This window comes from Delphinus delphis, chromosome 1, assembly GCF_949987515.2.
Source record: "Delphinus delphis chromosome 1, mDelDel1.2, whole genome shotgun sequence".
NCBI lineage: Eukaryota > Metazoa > Chordata > Mammalia > Artiodactyla > Delphinidae > Delphinus > Delphinus delphis.
The window spans coordinates 44,701,621-44,719,628 of NC_082683.1; the positions used below are offsets into that span (position 1 = coordinate 44,701,621).

The window sequence follows — 18,008 nt, forward strand, 5'->3', positions numbered from 1 at the left end:
CTCCAGAAAACCTATACAACACACAAGCCCCTACCTCTAAATGCTCCTAGCCCTCAGTGTTTATATTCCTCATCTGACATACAACTAATATTATAAGGCAGTGTAAAACATATCACCCAACATGAAGTTAGGAAAGGCAGCCTAATGGAAAACAAGAAGCATACGTTTTATTTTTCTTCCTTTAATTCTAGGACTAAAAAGACCTGGTAGTTTAAAACTATGCACCCAGCCTGAAAACAGGAATCTGCTGGCCCCAGCTCTATCTTCTTAAGCCTCTGGCCAATAGGTAACTTCTTATCTGCAGGGTAACTTAACTTCAAGTCACTTTCAGTGGCTACAAATTATGTAAGGATGCAATCTTATAGCACTGAACAGAATTCCAATATCCTAAATAATCTGATTAATATCAGAGGTATATCCTACAGGTTTAGTATACTTTCTTTCTTTGTTACAATACAATTATTACTTATAAATGAATTAAAAGTTTATCTTCCTAGTTTCTCTTAGATTGTAAGTGCCTGAGGGTGAGAATAGCACCATTATTTTGACTTCCAACATATGTTTGTTGCTTAATGTGATATGTAAGAAACAAAGTGAAAAAGCTGGTCAGGGGGAGGGGACAGGACCTCTACTCCACCCAACCCACATATTGCCTACCTCTTGTAGCGTCAACAAAGTATTAAGAATAGCTGGTAGTGTAGTCTGGACAACTCCAAATCTATCTTCTGTAAATGATGCTGCTACTAAGTGAGACAGACCTCAAGTGGAAAAGAAGAAAAAAGTTAAAAGCGAATCAAAATTAGGCAAATCTACTTGCAATACGTCTATTTGGGAAAGGATTAATATTCTGAATGCATAAAAAAACTTCTAAATAAAAAAAGAGGGAGTAATACAATAGAAAAATAGGCAAAAGACTGGAAAAGGCATGGAAAAAGTGCTCAACTGCAACAGTCTTGAATAAGATGACAGTCTCTGCCTAACGTTCTAGTAGGAAAAAGAATTTTTTAAAATAATATTGTGTTTGATAGTGATAAGTGCTAAGAAAACAAAGCGTGATAAGGGTGACAGCTGTGAGGATACTTTTCATAGGGTAGTCAGGAAAGGCCCCTCTGAGGAAGTATCATTTAAGCATTGAGAAGGCAGTATCTGTAAGATGAAAAGAAATAGTTCTTCAGGAACTAGATTTTCATATTTAACCTAAGCTAAGTATGGTTAAACATGTTATGTCAACGTAAGTTGACGGTTAAAAAACAATCTATTAATTGCAGTTTTTTTGAAATAGAGAAAGAGAGGCAAGAACCCCAGGCTCAGTTTATCCACTTATATACAAGGAAAATTTCTGCCTAAATTAAAATACACCTAAGTATCTAAGAAAAATGATCTATATAAAACAGAGAAATAACAATGTATCTGAATATTCAAAGATTGAGATCGAAGTCCAGAACTGATCTTTCACGGATTATACTTCAATATTTAACTAATAAAGAAATCATAGTTGCAGTTCACTGAGATTGCTTACCTTCTAATGCCCAAATATGCATTTGGGCATCTGAAAAAACAGCCTGAATGGAGGCCTCTGGGTGCTACAAATACAATAAAGACATTTAAGTAAGTTCCCCTGAAATGATAATTTCATCTAATCAATTATGTAGACTATAACAATAAATATTTCACAGCTGCCTCTGAAGAATTTTAAAACCTGAAATTGTTACACAGTATGATTTAACTGCAATAAAGCATTCTGCTACCAACTCATTGTGTGACCCTTGCCAAGTCTCTAAATCTCGATGGGCCTCAGTTTCTCATTTACAATAAGAGTTGAATAAATAATAAATATATTCAACTCAACCCACCTCAGGGGATTAGCATAGAGATCACTTAAGAGAAGCGTTAAGAATGCTCTTTTTTTTTAAACAAAAGAATTGCCTAAATACATATTACCTCTCTTAAATCGTCTGCCCTCAATCCCACTGCAAAGAAAAACCACCCAACCTTCTTTAATACAGCAAGGTACTGTCGTGTGGAGCAATAATTGGCCCGTGTAAATGGTGGATTTCATAATACACCCAATGAAGCCTACTAAGTACAACAGCATGTTACACGTCCCAGCATTAAGTAGCAGTGTCTACAACTCCTTATCATACAATAGATCCACTTGCAAAATTAGAATCAAAAGCAGCCCTTCACTTCCAAGGAAAAAGGAGATCTTATCTTGTTCAGCCTCTGCTCTGCCACTCACTGGCTATGTGCCCTTAGGCTAGCTACTTGACCCCTCTGAGCCTCAGGTTTCCTTATCTGTAAAATGAGGACAAAAAGACAACTCACAGGAATGCTGTTAGATTAAATGAGGGAACTTAAGTGAAAAGAGCACGGCATACAGAAGACAAAAGGGTAAGTTTTCTTCCCATCCTTCTGAAGCAAAGCTCTGAAGTAAAACTTCAGACAACTCCTCTTCCTCTTGGTGGAAGACGAGACACCTTCCTCCGGGGTCTGATAGTTTAACCAGGGCTCTAATGGATAGCCTTATTGCTAGTTGGGTGGATCCTCCCTGCCACCACAGTGAAAAAACAGTTTCAAGAACTTGAAAGGATTCTTTGCTATGTGTACCTATATTCTATCAGAGTTACTGAGTTCTCTCTCCCCACCAGAGTATGACTCCCAAAGAATAAAAATGAGGAATGTACGCCAATGCAGAGTTTCACTTGAAGGCATTAACTGAGTGCACTATTAGTTAATACTACAGTATCTGGAAAAAGAGAGAAGCTAGATTAAAATAATTAAAACAGGGCTTCCCTGGTGGAGCAGTGGTTGAGAGTCCGCCTGCCGATGCAGGGGACATGGGTTCGTGCCCCGGTCCGGGAAGATCCCACATGCCGCGGAGCAGCTGGGCCCATGAGCCATGGCTGCTGAGCCTGCGTGTCCGGAGCCTGTGCTCCGCAACGGGAGAGGCCACAACAATGAGAGGCCCGCGTACGGGGGGAAAAAAAAAAAAACCAAAAAAACAAAAATTCTTTCCCCTACAAATGGGCAAGGTTTTCCTCATCAAAGGATTAACTGACACACAACAGCTGTAGCAGTGAAAACAGGAATGAATTTTTAGCTTCTACCATTGAGATTTACTCCCCTACAGCAGCTGGGGCAGCTGACAGACAAGTTGGAAAGTCATTTAGTTTGTGGTCTGAATTACAACTTTTATCCAACCCAAGTTTAACATCTGCAATCTAACCCAGTCATCTCTCTTCTGAACACCAAATTGGCCATAAAGATGTTAGCAGGACAATGAGCCATGAAGCATCACCATGGATCTACTCATTTTGCAGCAAGGGGCTACACATCAGCACAAAGCTGCCTGCAGCCAGGAAACTGAGAAGGCCAACTAGAGCCAAGCCTCAGGAAGCCACTAAGGTGAGATGTGTGTCTAGGGCAGCCACTGTTAAAAGGGAGGTTTAGTGAAGCATGATGCAGAGCTGTTTGGCTTGCTAGGATCAAGCTAAATATTTAGAAGTCAAATCCTACCTGCTACTTCATTCTTATTTTGTTTCCTCCCCCCCCCCATTCCCAATGCTATAACTACATATTCTTACCTTACTGAAAAAATACATTATCAGCACCCGTTTTGATAAGAAATTCTTAATCTGAGTTGGAAAAAGGGAAGAATTAACACATGCACATTTTGCAATTCTACTCAAATATAATATTACACATTTCCAGGTTCTTCCTGACACTAACTTAAATGAAACACTTCACATCTTACAAAGAAAGAACAGTATTTAAGGTAAACTACGTAAATAAATACCTCTGTACTATAAACTGGATAACCAAGATAGGCCATCTAACCTAAACTGCATTCCCATGTACACATGTCTAGCCCTCAAATTTAAGCCCTGTCATAATAAAAAAGGAACTCTAAGTGGTTCTGGTGATATTTTCTAAGACCATATTCTTTCTCAATTCTCTACAACTGTCTTACCCGTTACCTCTTAATACCAAAAAAGAGCATGTTTCCCCTACCAAAAAAAAAAGATCTTAAGACATGAAGTGGTTTTCTACTAGTTGATATTTACAGGGAAAACAATTTTCTTAATATTAAGCTAAAAGCTATATACCCCCACTGACTTGAAAATAAATTCATGACATAGCAGTACTTATGGCATATAGAGCCATATGGGATCCTGAAGTTTTGTAAAATGCCTTCAGTTCTGCCCTCTCTATTAATTGATCATTCTATCAATGAACATGATATTATTTCTCCCATCCTAAAAAATAAAACCCTTCTTTGACCCCTCAACTCCTCCCAGCTACTACCCCATTTCTCTGTTCCCCTTATAGCAAAACTCCTTGAAAGATCTAGCTTTTCTTGTGGTTTCCAATTCCTCTCCCAGTCTCTCCTGAACCCACGCCAATCAGGTGTTCATCCCCTCTACTCCACCCAGTAGCTCTTGTCAAGTACTCAATGACCTCCACATTTCTAGCGCAACAGTTCATTCTTAGTTTGAGTCTCATGCTACCTATCAGCATCATCTCTGACACTCACTTCTGTCTGAAACACTTCTTGGTTCTTTCTCACCTCAACGGTGCTCCTTTGCTATTCCTTCTCATCTCCCAGACCTCGTCATTAGAGGGTCCCGGTTCTTGCATCTCTCTTCTTCTATATCTATATTCCCCAAGAATTTTCACGGAGTCTCATGGCTTTTATATTCTGATGACTTCCAAAATTTCATTTCTAACCTGGACTTTCCCCTAGACTCCAGATGTATGTCTCATATCTTATTCAGTATTTTCACTTGGTTGTCTAGTAAGTATCTCAAAATTGACATGTCTAAAATCAAACTCATGATTTCCCTACCTTACCCCTATCAAATCTCTTCTTCCAGAATCATCAGTAAATTGCAACTCAATAAACTGCAACTACATTATTTCAGATCCTCAGGCCAAAAACTTTAGTATCAACACTGACTCTTTCACACCACAACCAAACCATAAGCAAGTCCTATTACATCTACCTTCAAAATATATCCAGACCTTGATCACATTTTAGTCTCCACCACAACCACTCTGGTCACAGAGACCATCATCTCCCCCTAGATTACTTTAACAGCTTTACTACTGTCCCTCTGCTTCCACTCCTGCCCTCTGAGGATCTAGTCTCAACATAGCAGCGTTTTTCAAAATGTAAAGTTACATCATGTCATTCTTGTGGGTAAAACCATGCAGTGGCTATCCATCACATTCAGAGAAAATGTCAGTCTTTACAACGGCTAATGGGCCTGACGAGCTCTGGGTGCCTGCTACATGTCTTATCTCACCACCCACCTACCACTCTCCCCTCACTCTGCTCTGGACACACTAGTGTCCATACCGTTCCTCATGCAAGCCAATCCTACTCCCACCTGAGGGCCTTTGCATTTTGCTGTTCCCTGCCCTCCCTTCAGGCCTCTGATCAAGAGTCACCCTATCAATGAAATGTCCCCTGATCACACCATATAAAATAGTACTCTCTTCCCCTAGGTACTGGTCTCCTTTACCTGCTCTATTTTCCTACACAGCACGTAAGACATCAAATTTCTTCCCTTTTAAGACATATATTTTTCATATTTTGCACATGACATATCAGGATGCATCTTATAGTCAATAGCATGTCACGGTTTAACTGGCAACTTTTTTTTCTTAGTGGTACGTAAAGTAAGTCTTACAATTAATAGTACAGTTGACCCTTGGAAAAACTCGGTTGTTAGGGACACTGACCCTCTTGTAGTTGAAAATCCACCTATAACTTACAATCTGTTCTCTGTATCCACAGTTTTCCACATCAGTGGATTCAACCAACTGCAATCGAGTAGTATTGTAGTATCTACTACTGAAAAAGAATCCACGTATAAGTGGACACACAGTTCAAACCCGAGTTATTCAAGCATAAACCGCATTTTTTATATTCAAAGAAATGTAATACACTTGCTTGCTCACCTCTTTCCCCTCACTAGAATGTAAACATATGGTCAGGGACTTTTGTTTGCTGTTTCCCCAATACCTAAAACCACACCCTATATAGATGAAGAGCTCAATAAATATCTCTTAAATGAAAGAATTCACAGATCAAAGGCACTGTATTAGGTTAAGCCAAATGAAATTGCAATTTCTATAACTCAAAACCAGTCAAATACTGGCAATTTTATATGGGTCAACTTAACACACTAAGCATCCCCAAAGTCCTATTTATTCCTAATGGCTTACTTAAGTGAGATCCTTGATTCTCTCAATGTTACATGTAACTATAAATCCCATACCCGTATCATCCTACCTGTTCACGTTTATTCTGAATCCATGAATAAATCATATTGGGCTGTCTCACTGTCTTACCCTCAGCACTAACAGAGGTAGATGGAGAAGGATTAGAATATTCAGTCATTTGCTGACCTACAAAAAAAAAACCCAAGAAGGTGAAAACTTAGCCTGATTCTCTGTAACTATGACATTTCAAATTTTAGAAAATAAATAGTCCTCACCAGAAGCCGAAGTCCATAATCTTGGCCCTCTTCTTGTAAGCTGAGGACTTTGAGGTGACGCATAGCACGTGTTTACATCAAAAATCCCAGTCATCCGATTCACTACACTAGAGCCAAATGGGGTCGCCAAGGGACTTGCAACATCAGGTGTAGACAATTTTGAGGAGAACAGCGATGTCTTAATTAATGATGGCACTGAAGGCCGAGGCATCTGGCTAGACTTGGGGGTTTGAAAAGTAGTTTCTTCTGTAAAAGAACAGATCCAGTGCTGAAGAGGCAACCTGATCAAAGCAGGCCACTGTGGAGGTTCTCAAATTTTACACATCTCAATTCTTTGTTTAACTCATTTAACCAAGGCTCTGTAGATTGTTTCCATTTAGGTTTACATTCTCAACATCCATATTTTACTACTGCAACTTGGTGACCACTCAAGGAGCTTTATACATCTTTTTCTGTCAGGGTGGTACAGCCCACGTTTTTTTTCTCTAAACAGGTATCTTCATCTTCAAGGTCAATTTTTCTAACTCTAAGCTGCTTTGAGTGAACCTATCAACTTATACTTTTTTTTCAAATGGCAACAACCTTATTGCATTAGAATATGCCCAGGGTTACTGCATGATCTTACTGTAACTATTACTTGGCTGAATCAAATCTACAGTGTGAAAATGTACAGAGAGAATGCTAATCTTATCCCATTTTCCCCAGAGTTCTTTCAAGTTAACAGAAGTCACACCAGAGACTCATTTGCCTACAAATCTGATCTGTAAACAGCTTCTTCAAAAGTTATCTCATAACTGTACCAATTTATAGAGTCTCTTGTACAAAAATAGAAGAACATCTTTCTGCCACTCCAGTACAAGGCACAAAGACAAATAAATTACACTAGTATTCTATCTTTTTAATAAAACTGGCATAAGACATCAAACATTTAAAGTACCAAATTTTCATGACATGACTCTTTAAGGGTTAATGGCAATAACAAATATTTGGAGAATTGATTTACAAATTAAGATTGGGGTTTTTAAGTTTTACGGTTATTCCTCAAAATTAGAGGCAAATTTTGACTGAGTAATGGGATATGACAACAATTTAAAATAATGAATAATCTATATCTGGTCTGGCCCAGGATCTCCCCCAACTCAGAATTACAATGATCTTTCTAACATGCTAATTTGATGTAACTATAACTACTCAAAATTCTCTAACAGTGCCACATCTAAAGGATACAATTTAAACTCCTCCTTTCATTATCAAACATCATCCTACCCATTCAGACTCCTTTTTGACAGACTTCCTTTTAGCAGTTACATTGTCTTGTCATTATTCGTGTGCCTCCCACGAAAAGGTCAGTTCCAAGAATGTTTTTTCATCTTCAACTCTTTGGCTTCTAGCACAGTGCTTGGTACATGGTAGGCATTCAATAAATGCTTGCTGAATAAATAAATGCTAAGCTGAATGCTAAGAACATCTGAAACACTCTAGAATCTTCTAAAATCTGACATTCATGAACTTATCTAAATCACTTTTCTTTTGTAATCTCTTTGTTTTTGGTCTATGACCCCAGCAGAGTAATGAAGTCAAAGACAGAGATGTGTTTGCTTTGGCCCATAGAGTGATTTTTTTAAATATCAAGATTAGGTGCCAATGTTTAAAAGTGGTAGATTTTCCCTAAAACTTCTTCAGGCTTCTCTTTAAAAGAAAAAAAAAGCCCAGAAGTTCAGATACTGGGTCCAAATTTCCATATGGGAACAATGGACTGAAGCTAACCCGCAGCTTCCCATTTCAGATGAAGACTGTGCTCTCAAGTTTACCACAGTCCTCACCCAGCCAGTTCTGCCCATTTTCATTAAATGCCTGGCTCCAAAAGGCACTGGAACATTAAGTCTTTTTATCAGTCTTACATTCCTAGGTATTGTCTACTTAAGGTGTTTTGTGAAATAGCATAGGTTCCTCCACCTGTACTTTTTCCTCTCAGCTTTCATCTTTCAAACATTATATCAAGCTATCTTAAAACAATGAATGTGATGCCCCCATCCCCAAATCACCGAGTCATTGCAGTTGCTCCTCTCTGGGCACCGCCCAGGAACTTTTTATCTCTGGGATACTGCAATCACAGCAGCATCCAGTATTACCTGTAAAGATTCACCTGACTCTCTACTAGAGTAAGCTGAAGTCCTCTATTTGATGATTAACATTTTGTTAGCCTTTTTAACACCACCACCACCACACTGGACTTAATTTTTTCAATCTACAATAGTACCCAGGCCTTTTTCTTGATTCAGTACAATATCCCATATATTGGATCAATTTTCCCTAAAAGTATATACTTCACACTTATATACATACCCTTACATTAACTACTGTTACCTTCCGTAGGAAATAAAATGTAAGTGCTTTCCCCTCTCTTAGTAGTATTAGGAGTTACCTGGAGAATTCAATTTCTTAGGTTCCACTGGGTAGGATGAAGACATCACTCTCCCATTTGTAGCAGCAGCTTCTTGATAGAGTACAAGTTTCTGAGTCATATCATTTAAAAGATTCAAACACTCTCTTGAAATGGCTGTCCAACTGTGGGGATGTCCACCTAGGAGGTCCAAATACCAGCTTTTAAAATGTAGATAATCTTATGGTCTCCTCTCAAAATGAGGAGAAAAATCAACAAGAAATGCTATATTACACTTCGCATCAGGGCCCACTTTTCTCAGTCAAGCTACCATTTACACTCATGCCATCTAATACACAGCAGGAGTTCAATAAATATTTGGATGAAATAATTTTCCTAAAAGTCTACAAGCAAAAATTTGCTATTTTACCATTAAAAAAAAAATTCTCAAATTGGTTGCTAAAATAAAGCCAAACATTTTTGCACAGTTTGAGTGAAAAAGACCCAGGTTACTTCACTAGCAGTACTGAACAGACTGAAGACTTATGACAATGAACATGTCTAATGAGAAGCACCCCATGGCCCCCAGTGACCTCTAAATTGCTGTGGCTCACCCACTGTGCTTCCTTACATTTTCATTTGCAAAAGAGCCCTTATTTGCTATTACATCTATAGAAGTGACACACTATTTGACAGTGATCATACTTTATACTGAGTGTTTATGTATCTGCTATCTTATTATTTAACTACTGTGATCCACACTCTTAAAAATTCCCTTAATTCTCATTATCTTTTGATTTTCTGAAATCTTTATCTCCAATAGCTGTCATGCAAAAATCGACTGTGCGTTGAGAATAGCAGAGGAGTCCACTGAAAACTGGTTTCTCCATCCTGGGCATTAAACAATCATTCTCTCTTCACTTAGGTCCCTCCTTAAATCTTTCTTCCCATTTACAACTTAAGAGGAATACCACTTAACCTGAAAACAAACAAAATAGTCCATCAATAGGCCCCAGGACATTTTTTTTCCTAAATTATTTTTTTTTTAATTTCTTTATTTATTTATTTTTGGCTGCGTTGGGTCTTTGTTGCTGCACATGGGCTTTCTCTAGTTGCAGTGAGCAGGGGCTACTCTTCGTTGAGGTGCGTGCGCTTCTCGTTGCAGTGGCTTCTCTTGCTGCAGAGCACGGGCTCTAGGTGCGCAGCTTGAGTAGTTGTGGCTCGCGGGTTCTAGAGTGCCAGCTCAGTAGTTGTGGTGCACGGGCTTAGCTGTCCATGGCATGTGGGATCTTCCCGGACCAGGGCTCGAACCTGTGTTCCCTGCATTGGCAGGCAGGTTCTTAACCACTGAGCCACCAGGAAAGCCCCCCAGGACGTTTTTTACCGCTGTATCACAGGACCAGTAAGGAACTATGTAATGGTCCAGTTACATTTTTTTTTCTTCCAGTTTTCAGATATAATTGACATACAGCACTGTATTAGGCTTAAAGTATACAGCATAATGATTTGACTTACATACATCATGAAATGGTTATCACACTAAGTTTAGTGAACATCCATCAACTCTTATAGATACAAAATTAAAGAAATAGAAAAAAAAATTTTCCCTGTGATGAGAACCCGTAGGATTTACTCTCTTAACAATTTTCATATATAACATACAGCAGTGTTAATTATATTTATCATGTTGTACATTACATCCTTAGTACTTACTTATCTTATAACTGGGAGTTTGTACCTTTTGACTGCCCTCATCTAGTTCCCCTGCCCCCACCCCTTGCCTCTGGTAACCACAAATCTCATCTCTATTTCTATGACCAGTTACATTTTAATAATATGTTCTCTGGCAGAGAACATGCCATCCTGGTACGGTTTACTTGAATATCTTGTGAAAACATTTAGTGTATAGAGAATTCTTAAGTAAACCTCAGTCTGCTAGAAAAGTATTGCTACAGTTAATTTTCCACAGCATCAGCACTGGATTTTTCATACTACCAAAAGGAGAGTGGCTCCAATCATCTATATTTTTATATAACTGGATTTTATTTCCATGTATTTCCATGTAATATGTAATATGTAAACTATAGGTTTATTTTATAATGTGGGAATTGGCGAGTTTGGCAAAATAATGAAGAGCTTATTACAGAGATGTAAAGCTACCCAGGTTCTGTCCCCACTGGTGCTGGGCTGGAAGGCTTTCCCTCTAGGAACAAGGCAGAGCACTACTGGCCCAGCTGCAGTCTGGAGGAGCTCGGCAAGTAACAATGAAGTGTTTCAGAGTTGCCAAGAGTGTCCTTGGGCCTATCACCATCAAGTCTATTGATAGTTTCTTTTCACTTCTTTTTTTAAAAAGGAAGGCAAAGTTGCATGGCAGGAAGGGGGAGCTCTGCACTTAAGAGTCAAATGACAGAATTTCTTATTCCAACTCTGACATTAACTTTATTAAGCCATTTTAATCTCTCTCAGACTTAGGTCCTCCATAAGGATTAAACCATCTGATTTTTAAGACCCCTTATAGCATTAAAACTTCTAGGATTCTTAAACTGTACTTTTCTGCTCTAAAACTGTCAGCCTACCTCATAATTTCTTCAGGTGAAGGGAATGAGAGGACAGAAGGAAATAATATAAAAATTTAAATATACTTTTCCTGGAAATATAATTTCTAACCACAGCAATGCGAACAGTTGTACAATGTTTAAATCAATACTTCATTTAATGGAAGTATTATTAAATATGTGTGATATTTAATGATGTGTGATATTTTAATAAGTATATCGAGCTCACCAAACTTTAAGTGGAACACTTTCTGCACACACATACTCAGTTCCTATTAGGTCTATTATTTTTAGCAATACCTGGCTGGCTAAGGCTAAAAACTTCTTGTCTTCGTGAAGGAGAATATTGAGAAAGCAACATCAGGTCCTGCAAGGCCAAATACTGAAAGGGAAAAAAATACACACTATTTAATTTTTTTAACCTCTATATAAAATCTTATTTATGAATGGGGCTCAATACTACATACCTAAGGGGAAATCAGTTGAAATTTTTCATGAAGGAAATACTTTTCAGAACCATAACCTTCCTTTCTAGACTTCCAGAACCTTCTTGCCTCTACCCTCTGTAGGCTACCCTAGTCACTGTGGGCTCCAGCTACCGAGGAACTACGGAACTCTCTGTGTTCCTTCCCACCTTATAGTGGGAAACTTAAAACACCACTTCCTACTGGAACTTCCCTGGCCTCCCCGGCAAAAACATATACTCACACAGCTCTCAACCATGGTACTTACCATAATTTATTGTAACTGCCTGCTTACTTGTCTCACCGGGTTCCACCCACTAAACTGTGAGGCAGGGATAATGTTTTGCTCGCTGCCACGTCCAAAAGCAGTGCCCAGGCACACAGTAGAGACACAACATATGCTGTACTTTTTTACTCAAAATCCTCATTTTGTTCCCTGGCAAACCACTTCACTCATCATTCAAGATACCATCCCTTCTGCGAAGGTTTCCTGCTTTGGTCCCAAGCAGAGTAAGTGGTTCCCACTGCACTTACCACAGTAAATTTTCATTATTTTGTGTATCTGCCTTTTCCATTAGGCTGTGCTTTGTCTTATTCATCATTACACCCTAAGCAACTAGCAGTGACTAACATCTGCCCAGTAAATAAAGATCTTTTAAATAACCAAATGAGTAACTGATATTTTTGTTTATCTAATAAATTAGTCATAATTGATATTTAAAGGTAATCAGAACCTTAGTGGGTCATTTTCTTATTAGTTTACAACTTTTCTAGAGTGTAATCCAAACTCTAGGTTCTATTTTAATTCTTTTTTAAGTACTATGACCTCTTAACAAGATCATATATATTGTAGTTCTACTTTTAAAATTTCAAAATGAAACTTAAATCAAAACAATTTATTCTCACTTAGGTTGATTTATAAACGTACTGCAACTTCTTTAGACTCTTTTGATTAAAATTTGTTTTAGATTATCATTATTCAAATTTTAAGAGAGTTCATTGAATATGTACACACTATCAAGTACTTCCTTTGATCATAACAGCCAACAATTCTATATGAGTGAAAATATACCTTAAACCAATTATTAAAAAAAAAAAAATCAGTGTTTTGTTTTGCTACCATGAAGAATTTGTGAAAAGCTAACGTATATGGTTGTATATTATATTTCATGCTTGAAATATTTTTATATCTCTCCTAAATACAGAATTAGTCTAGCTTATACACATACGTTACAATATATACTTGCATCTTAGTCACTTGGAATGAAAACTGAAAAAGTAAACAGCATTTAATGTAGCATGTAGGTGATTTTTACAATACTTTTTACAGTATTAGAATATTCTAGGCCCTCAAAAAATATATCGAAATACTTAATTATGCAAATATTAAGTCTATCCCATAAGGTAAGTTAGAGATGACTGTGTAAAGACACAAAATGCATAGTTCCGCTACCTTTATGATGAGGGGAGGATTGCTGTTTAAAACTTTCGGGAGGCATTCATCTGACTCTTCTGAAAATGGTGGTTGAACAGGGAACAGACGAGCCTATCAAATATAATCAAATATAAAGACTATGGAATGATTATTTTCATGACTTAATTACATTCAGTAAATTAGCACTATTTGAAATTTATTATAAAGGAGACAATACAACCAAACTAACATCTTTAGTGTTCCTCGCAAAAACAGATTGCATTAAAATTACATGTACCCAAATACACTACCTTCTAACATGTTACTTTCCCAATTTTACTAGATCTCTGACTTCCAATAATAGAAACAACTTTAAGAAAAAATTCTCTGAAGTCACTGGAGGGTACAAACCTACAGAGATGGTAAAATAAAACAGAAACACTCATTTTCTAAGACAAACATTTGGATGATGAAGACAATGCAATTCCTACTCATTTAAAATCATTTCTTCAATATAAATTTTTAAAAGTTCCTTCAAAGAACAAGTATTTTGGGCTTCCCTGGTGGCGCAGTGGTTGAGAGTCCGCCTGCCGATGCAGGGGACACGGGTTCGTGCCCCGGTCTGGGAAGATCCCACGTGCCGCGGAGCGGCGGGGCCTGTGAGCCATGGCCGCTGAGCCTGTGCTCCGCAACGGGAGAGGTCACAACAGTGAGAGGTCCGCGTACCGCAAAAAAAAAAAAAAAAAAAAAGAAGTATTTTATTGCCTTCCTTATATTTAAATATTTTAATACTGATCAACAGTATCTATATCAATAGCATGTAAAATTAATTTAAAATTCAGGCCAATCTAGTATATGCTCAGTAGAGAAATAGAAACTTTCAGATGAGAATTACACTATAGATAAAACATAGTAAGTACCACTAACAGTTCATTCAGTTTAGTTTTCAAACATTAAGAACACTAACACTGTTCCTCAGAAAAAAATACAAATAAATGATGGTTATAAAAGATACATGCCTTATGAAATCTCAGAAGAAAAACCAAAACCCAACTTCTCAAAATGGCTTTGGGCACAACAACATGCTGATCAGTGCTCTACTAAAAATAAACCTCTGCACTCCCAAACAGAAAAGTACTGACAAAAAACTCAATACTAACCTCTGTGGCATAGATTTTGAAGAGGATCCACGAGATGTACCAAGTCATCAGGACAAAGACACCACAGAGCCAGACATGGTAAAGTAATGAGAGATTCAAGAGGCCACTCACAGTGTCAAGAGGCCTATGAAACTGCCTGTGAAAGCAGAAATTACTATTTAATCCTGTAGGAAAAATACAATCTAAGCATTTAAGAGACATGAGGCCCTACACTGAGAAACAAACAAATCCTATTTCTAAATAATAATGGTGATAGATTCCTCTCCTTTTGTACCCTGTACAGTTCTTTCACTAATACCTTCTTACAAAGTACACAAGGGAGCCTTAAGGGAAGAGCAGACCTAAACTAGCTCTTAGTTTCTTGCATTCCAAATCTTCACTGTCACTTTCTATAATGGAAGAAGTCTCCCCTAGAGACTGGGTAAAATTTTATTATTGTTGTTTTGTAGCTTGATACTTAAAAACCATTCAGCATGACTAGCACCTCTCCTGGACCAGATTTCAGCTCTATCTGTATATGTATAAACAGTTTCATAGTAGTTAAGAACACAAAGTACTATCTAAAAATAACAAACTTTACTTTTAAAATAAGTTAAGAAACTCTGTTAGAATGCTAAATAAAGGGAATGCAGGCAATGTTACCAAAACCTTGAAGAGCTCAATTTGCAAAGTCATTATAATCCTACAATCATACTTAGCAATTGTGAAAACAGGACTAGAACCTCTGACTCTGCTATTTGTAAATGTTGTGATTTTGTTAATCACTTGACCTAACCTACCCTCAGTTTCCTCATCCATATGGTGGCATAATCTCTTCATTCTACCTCTTAGGGCTTTTATGAGATTTAAAACAGTTTATGTTAGGAGTGCCCAGCGTAGTACTTGACCTTCCTTGGGGTTGGGGTGGCGGTGGGGATGATAAAGTTTTTTTTCTGCTTTTAAATAAGCATCACTGAGGGCCTGGCATACATTAAGTCCAGAATATCAGGCACTGCCATACAAACAAAACATTTTTTAGGTGAAAGGAGGAAAAAAGTATTATATTAAATTTCTATCAATACCATTATTATTTTTTTCTTTCCATTTGACCAAGTATAAAACCTGGGCTAACATAATAAATGACCCACACGTTTGGTTTCATATATAGTGATTAAGCAGAAGACAAAACTAAATTTTACCTAGCAACTTTTAAAAGTCAGGAATTTTTTGAAATCTACACTGGAGAAACCATAATACCTCAAACATCCATTAATGTCGATATTCCCACTCCTCAAAAGTGATAATAGTTAAGATCATACAAAAGTATCACAGTGGAATAACCAATAATTAGAAGAACAAATACTAATAGAGAAGTTTACATTTATTCGCTAAATAAAGATTAAAGCTTTGCCTATGTGCAAAGTGCATAAGGAATAACTAGAACAATAAACCCCAATGCTGTCACTCCATTGCTACTTATGACCTTCAACTGGTCACGTGACCTGACTCAAATCTGGTTTCCTCACAGGTAAAATTAGAGTAAAACCATAGTATGGTGCTCACCTACCACAACATAGCAAAGAATGATTATTGAGGAGAAAAACAAAAGAGAGGTATGTCCATGCAACTCAAGAAATCCACTTATATAAAAGCTGTATCTAACAAAAAAGGAATTATCATTGCTTATTTTTGGGGAAAGGAACTGGGTGACTAGAGACAGAGGCCAACAGATTCACCATATACCCTTTTATATACCATTGGAATTTTAAATTATGTGAACTATGTGTATTCAAAAATGAATGCAATTTTTTAAAAAATTTAAAGGCTAAATCTAAATAAAACATCTGGAAAGTAGCAAACATCTAAAAGGATGGAGAGAATTAAAAGCATTAAAATTAGACTTTTCAGGATCACTTACTCATCTAACTGAAGGTCCATAGCAGTGCTAATCCAAGCTTTGGGAATGTGGCCTGAAATGAAAAAACACCATGCTATAATCATAAAAAGTTAATGAAACAAATCTTAATCATGCTTTGGAACATGAGGTAGATGAGATGACCAAGTAGACACCAAGACCTCAGTCAAAATGCTAGACTTTGATTAGGAATGGGCAGAAAAAGAGAGTAATTTCTAAATACAGGCAGTCCTTGCTTTGCACACATCCAACATGTACATATTTCAGTTACTGTGGTTTAGTAACACCAGCCTGCAACAACACAATTCAAATTTCAGTTACTGTAGCCTTAGCTGTGCATAACTGAATAAAGCAATTCTAGCTTTTCAGTAGTACACAAATCAGTATATAGATAACAGATGGACATCCTTTCTTTCAAAGTCTGTTAGTGATTAGTCACTCACTTCTGTTATTCAGTTCTGGCACAGACAGCAAAGCATGTAGTTGTGTTGCCTCCTTATCTGCCATGATAAATCTCCATGACATTTTACCAAAATGAAAAACTGAAAGAGGAAACTGGCCAAAAAGACCAAAGTGCAACAAAGAAATGAAAAGTGGTAACACTGGAAATCTGAATGAAACATAACTGGAATTAAAGAAGAAATAGTTGGCATGGATATGTTGACACAGCTGCTACGTCAGCCCAAATGTATTGATACAACAACAGGGGAACATCCAGGCTGATTACAGTAGGTTAATAAAAAACAACAAAGTGTTAACATTAAAATGACAATTATAAAAGCTACGTAGAAAAATGCATTATATAAACTAAAAATTTTTTAAAGTAGACAACAGAATGGCCTATGCACAAATAGAACAATTTTGTAAAATTATTCCACAGAAAAAAGTAGAACCAGAAAATGTTATAGTCTGAAAACAGTATTTTAGAATGCTGGATTTTGTTTATATTAATATATGTTGCTATTGAGATTAAGGTTTCCATTCAATTTGTACTGTTCATTATATTAAATAAGCTGCATCTTTGTGCTTAAAATTCATGTTAATAAATTCTACAATGTCCCCTTAGCAACAGGGTATTTCTGTTGTATTAGTTAGCAAGTTACAAAAAGTTATAAAAAGGAATATGTTATTTATAGAGTAATGACTAAATGATATACAATATTTTCTTTTTTTTAAAGGATGTATCTTTTTATGTGGTAAAAAATACATTATAAAATTTACCATCTTGACCACTTTTAAGTGTATATACACTGTATGGCACCTTGTCATACGACAGCTCTCCAGAACTTTTTCACCTTGCAAAACTGAAACTCCATGTCCATTGAACAACTCCCCCTTCTCCCCTCCCTCCAGCCCCTGGCAACCACTATTCTACTTTCTATTTCTAAGAGTTTGACTACTTTATTTATTTATATATTTTTAAATATTTATTTATTTATTTATTTTGACTGCGCCATGTCTTAGTTGTGGCACACAGGATCTTCGTTGCAGCACGCAGGCTTACAGTTGTGGCATGCATGTGGGATCTAGTTCCCCAACTAGGATCGAACCTGGGCCCCCTGCATTGGGAGTCTGGAGTCTTACCCACTGGACCACCAGGGAAGTCCCTTGACTATTTTAGACACCTCGTACAAG

The 18,008-nt window shown here is 37.2% G+C and overlaps 1 protein-coding gene across 1 annotated transcript in view; it reads right to left on the reverse strand.

Annotated features, from left to right (window-relative positions):
* Nucleotides 1-18,008, reverse strand: part of NDC1 (NDC1 transmembrane nucleoporin) — a 48,110-nt gene that overhangs the window by 17,620 nt on the left and 12,482 nt on the right. Inside the window, exons 7-16 of the mRNA XM_060022300.1 lie at nt 16,377-16,428; nt 14,480-14,615; nt 13,359-13,451; nt 11,742-11,823; nt 8,929-9,087; nt 6,504-6,749; nt 6,299-6,414; nt 3,585-3,635; nt 1,520-1,583; nt 658-758 (exon numbers count right to left, since the gene is read on the reverse strand). Coding sequence (XP_059878283.1) covers nt 658-758; nt 1,520-1,583; nt 3,585-3,635; nt 6,299-6,414; nt 6,504-6,749; nt 8,929-9,087; nt 11,742-11,823; nt 13,359-13,451; nt 14,480-14,615; nt 16,377-16,428 — 1,100 coding nt within the window. The remainder of the gene's footprint in view (nt 1-657; nt 759-1,519; nt 1,584-3,584; nt 3,636-6,298; nt 6,415-6,503; nt 6,750-8,928; nt 9,088-11,741; nt 11,824-13,358; nt 13,452-14,479; nt 14,616-16,376; nt 16,429-18,008) is intronic.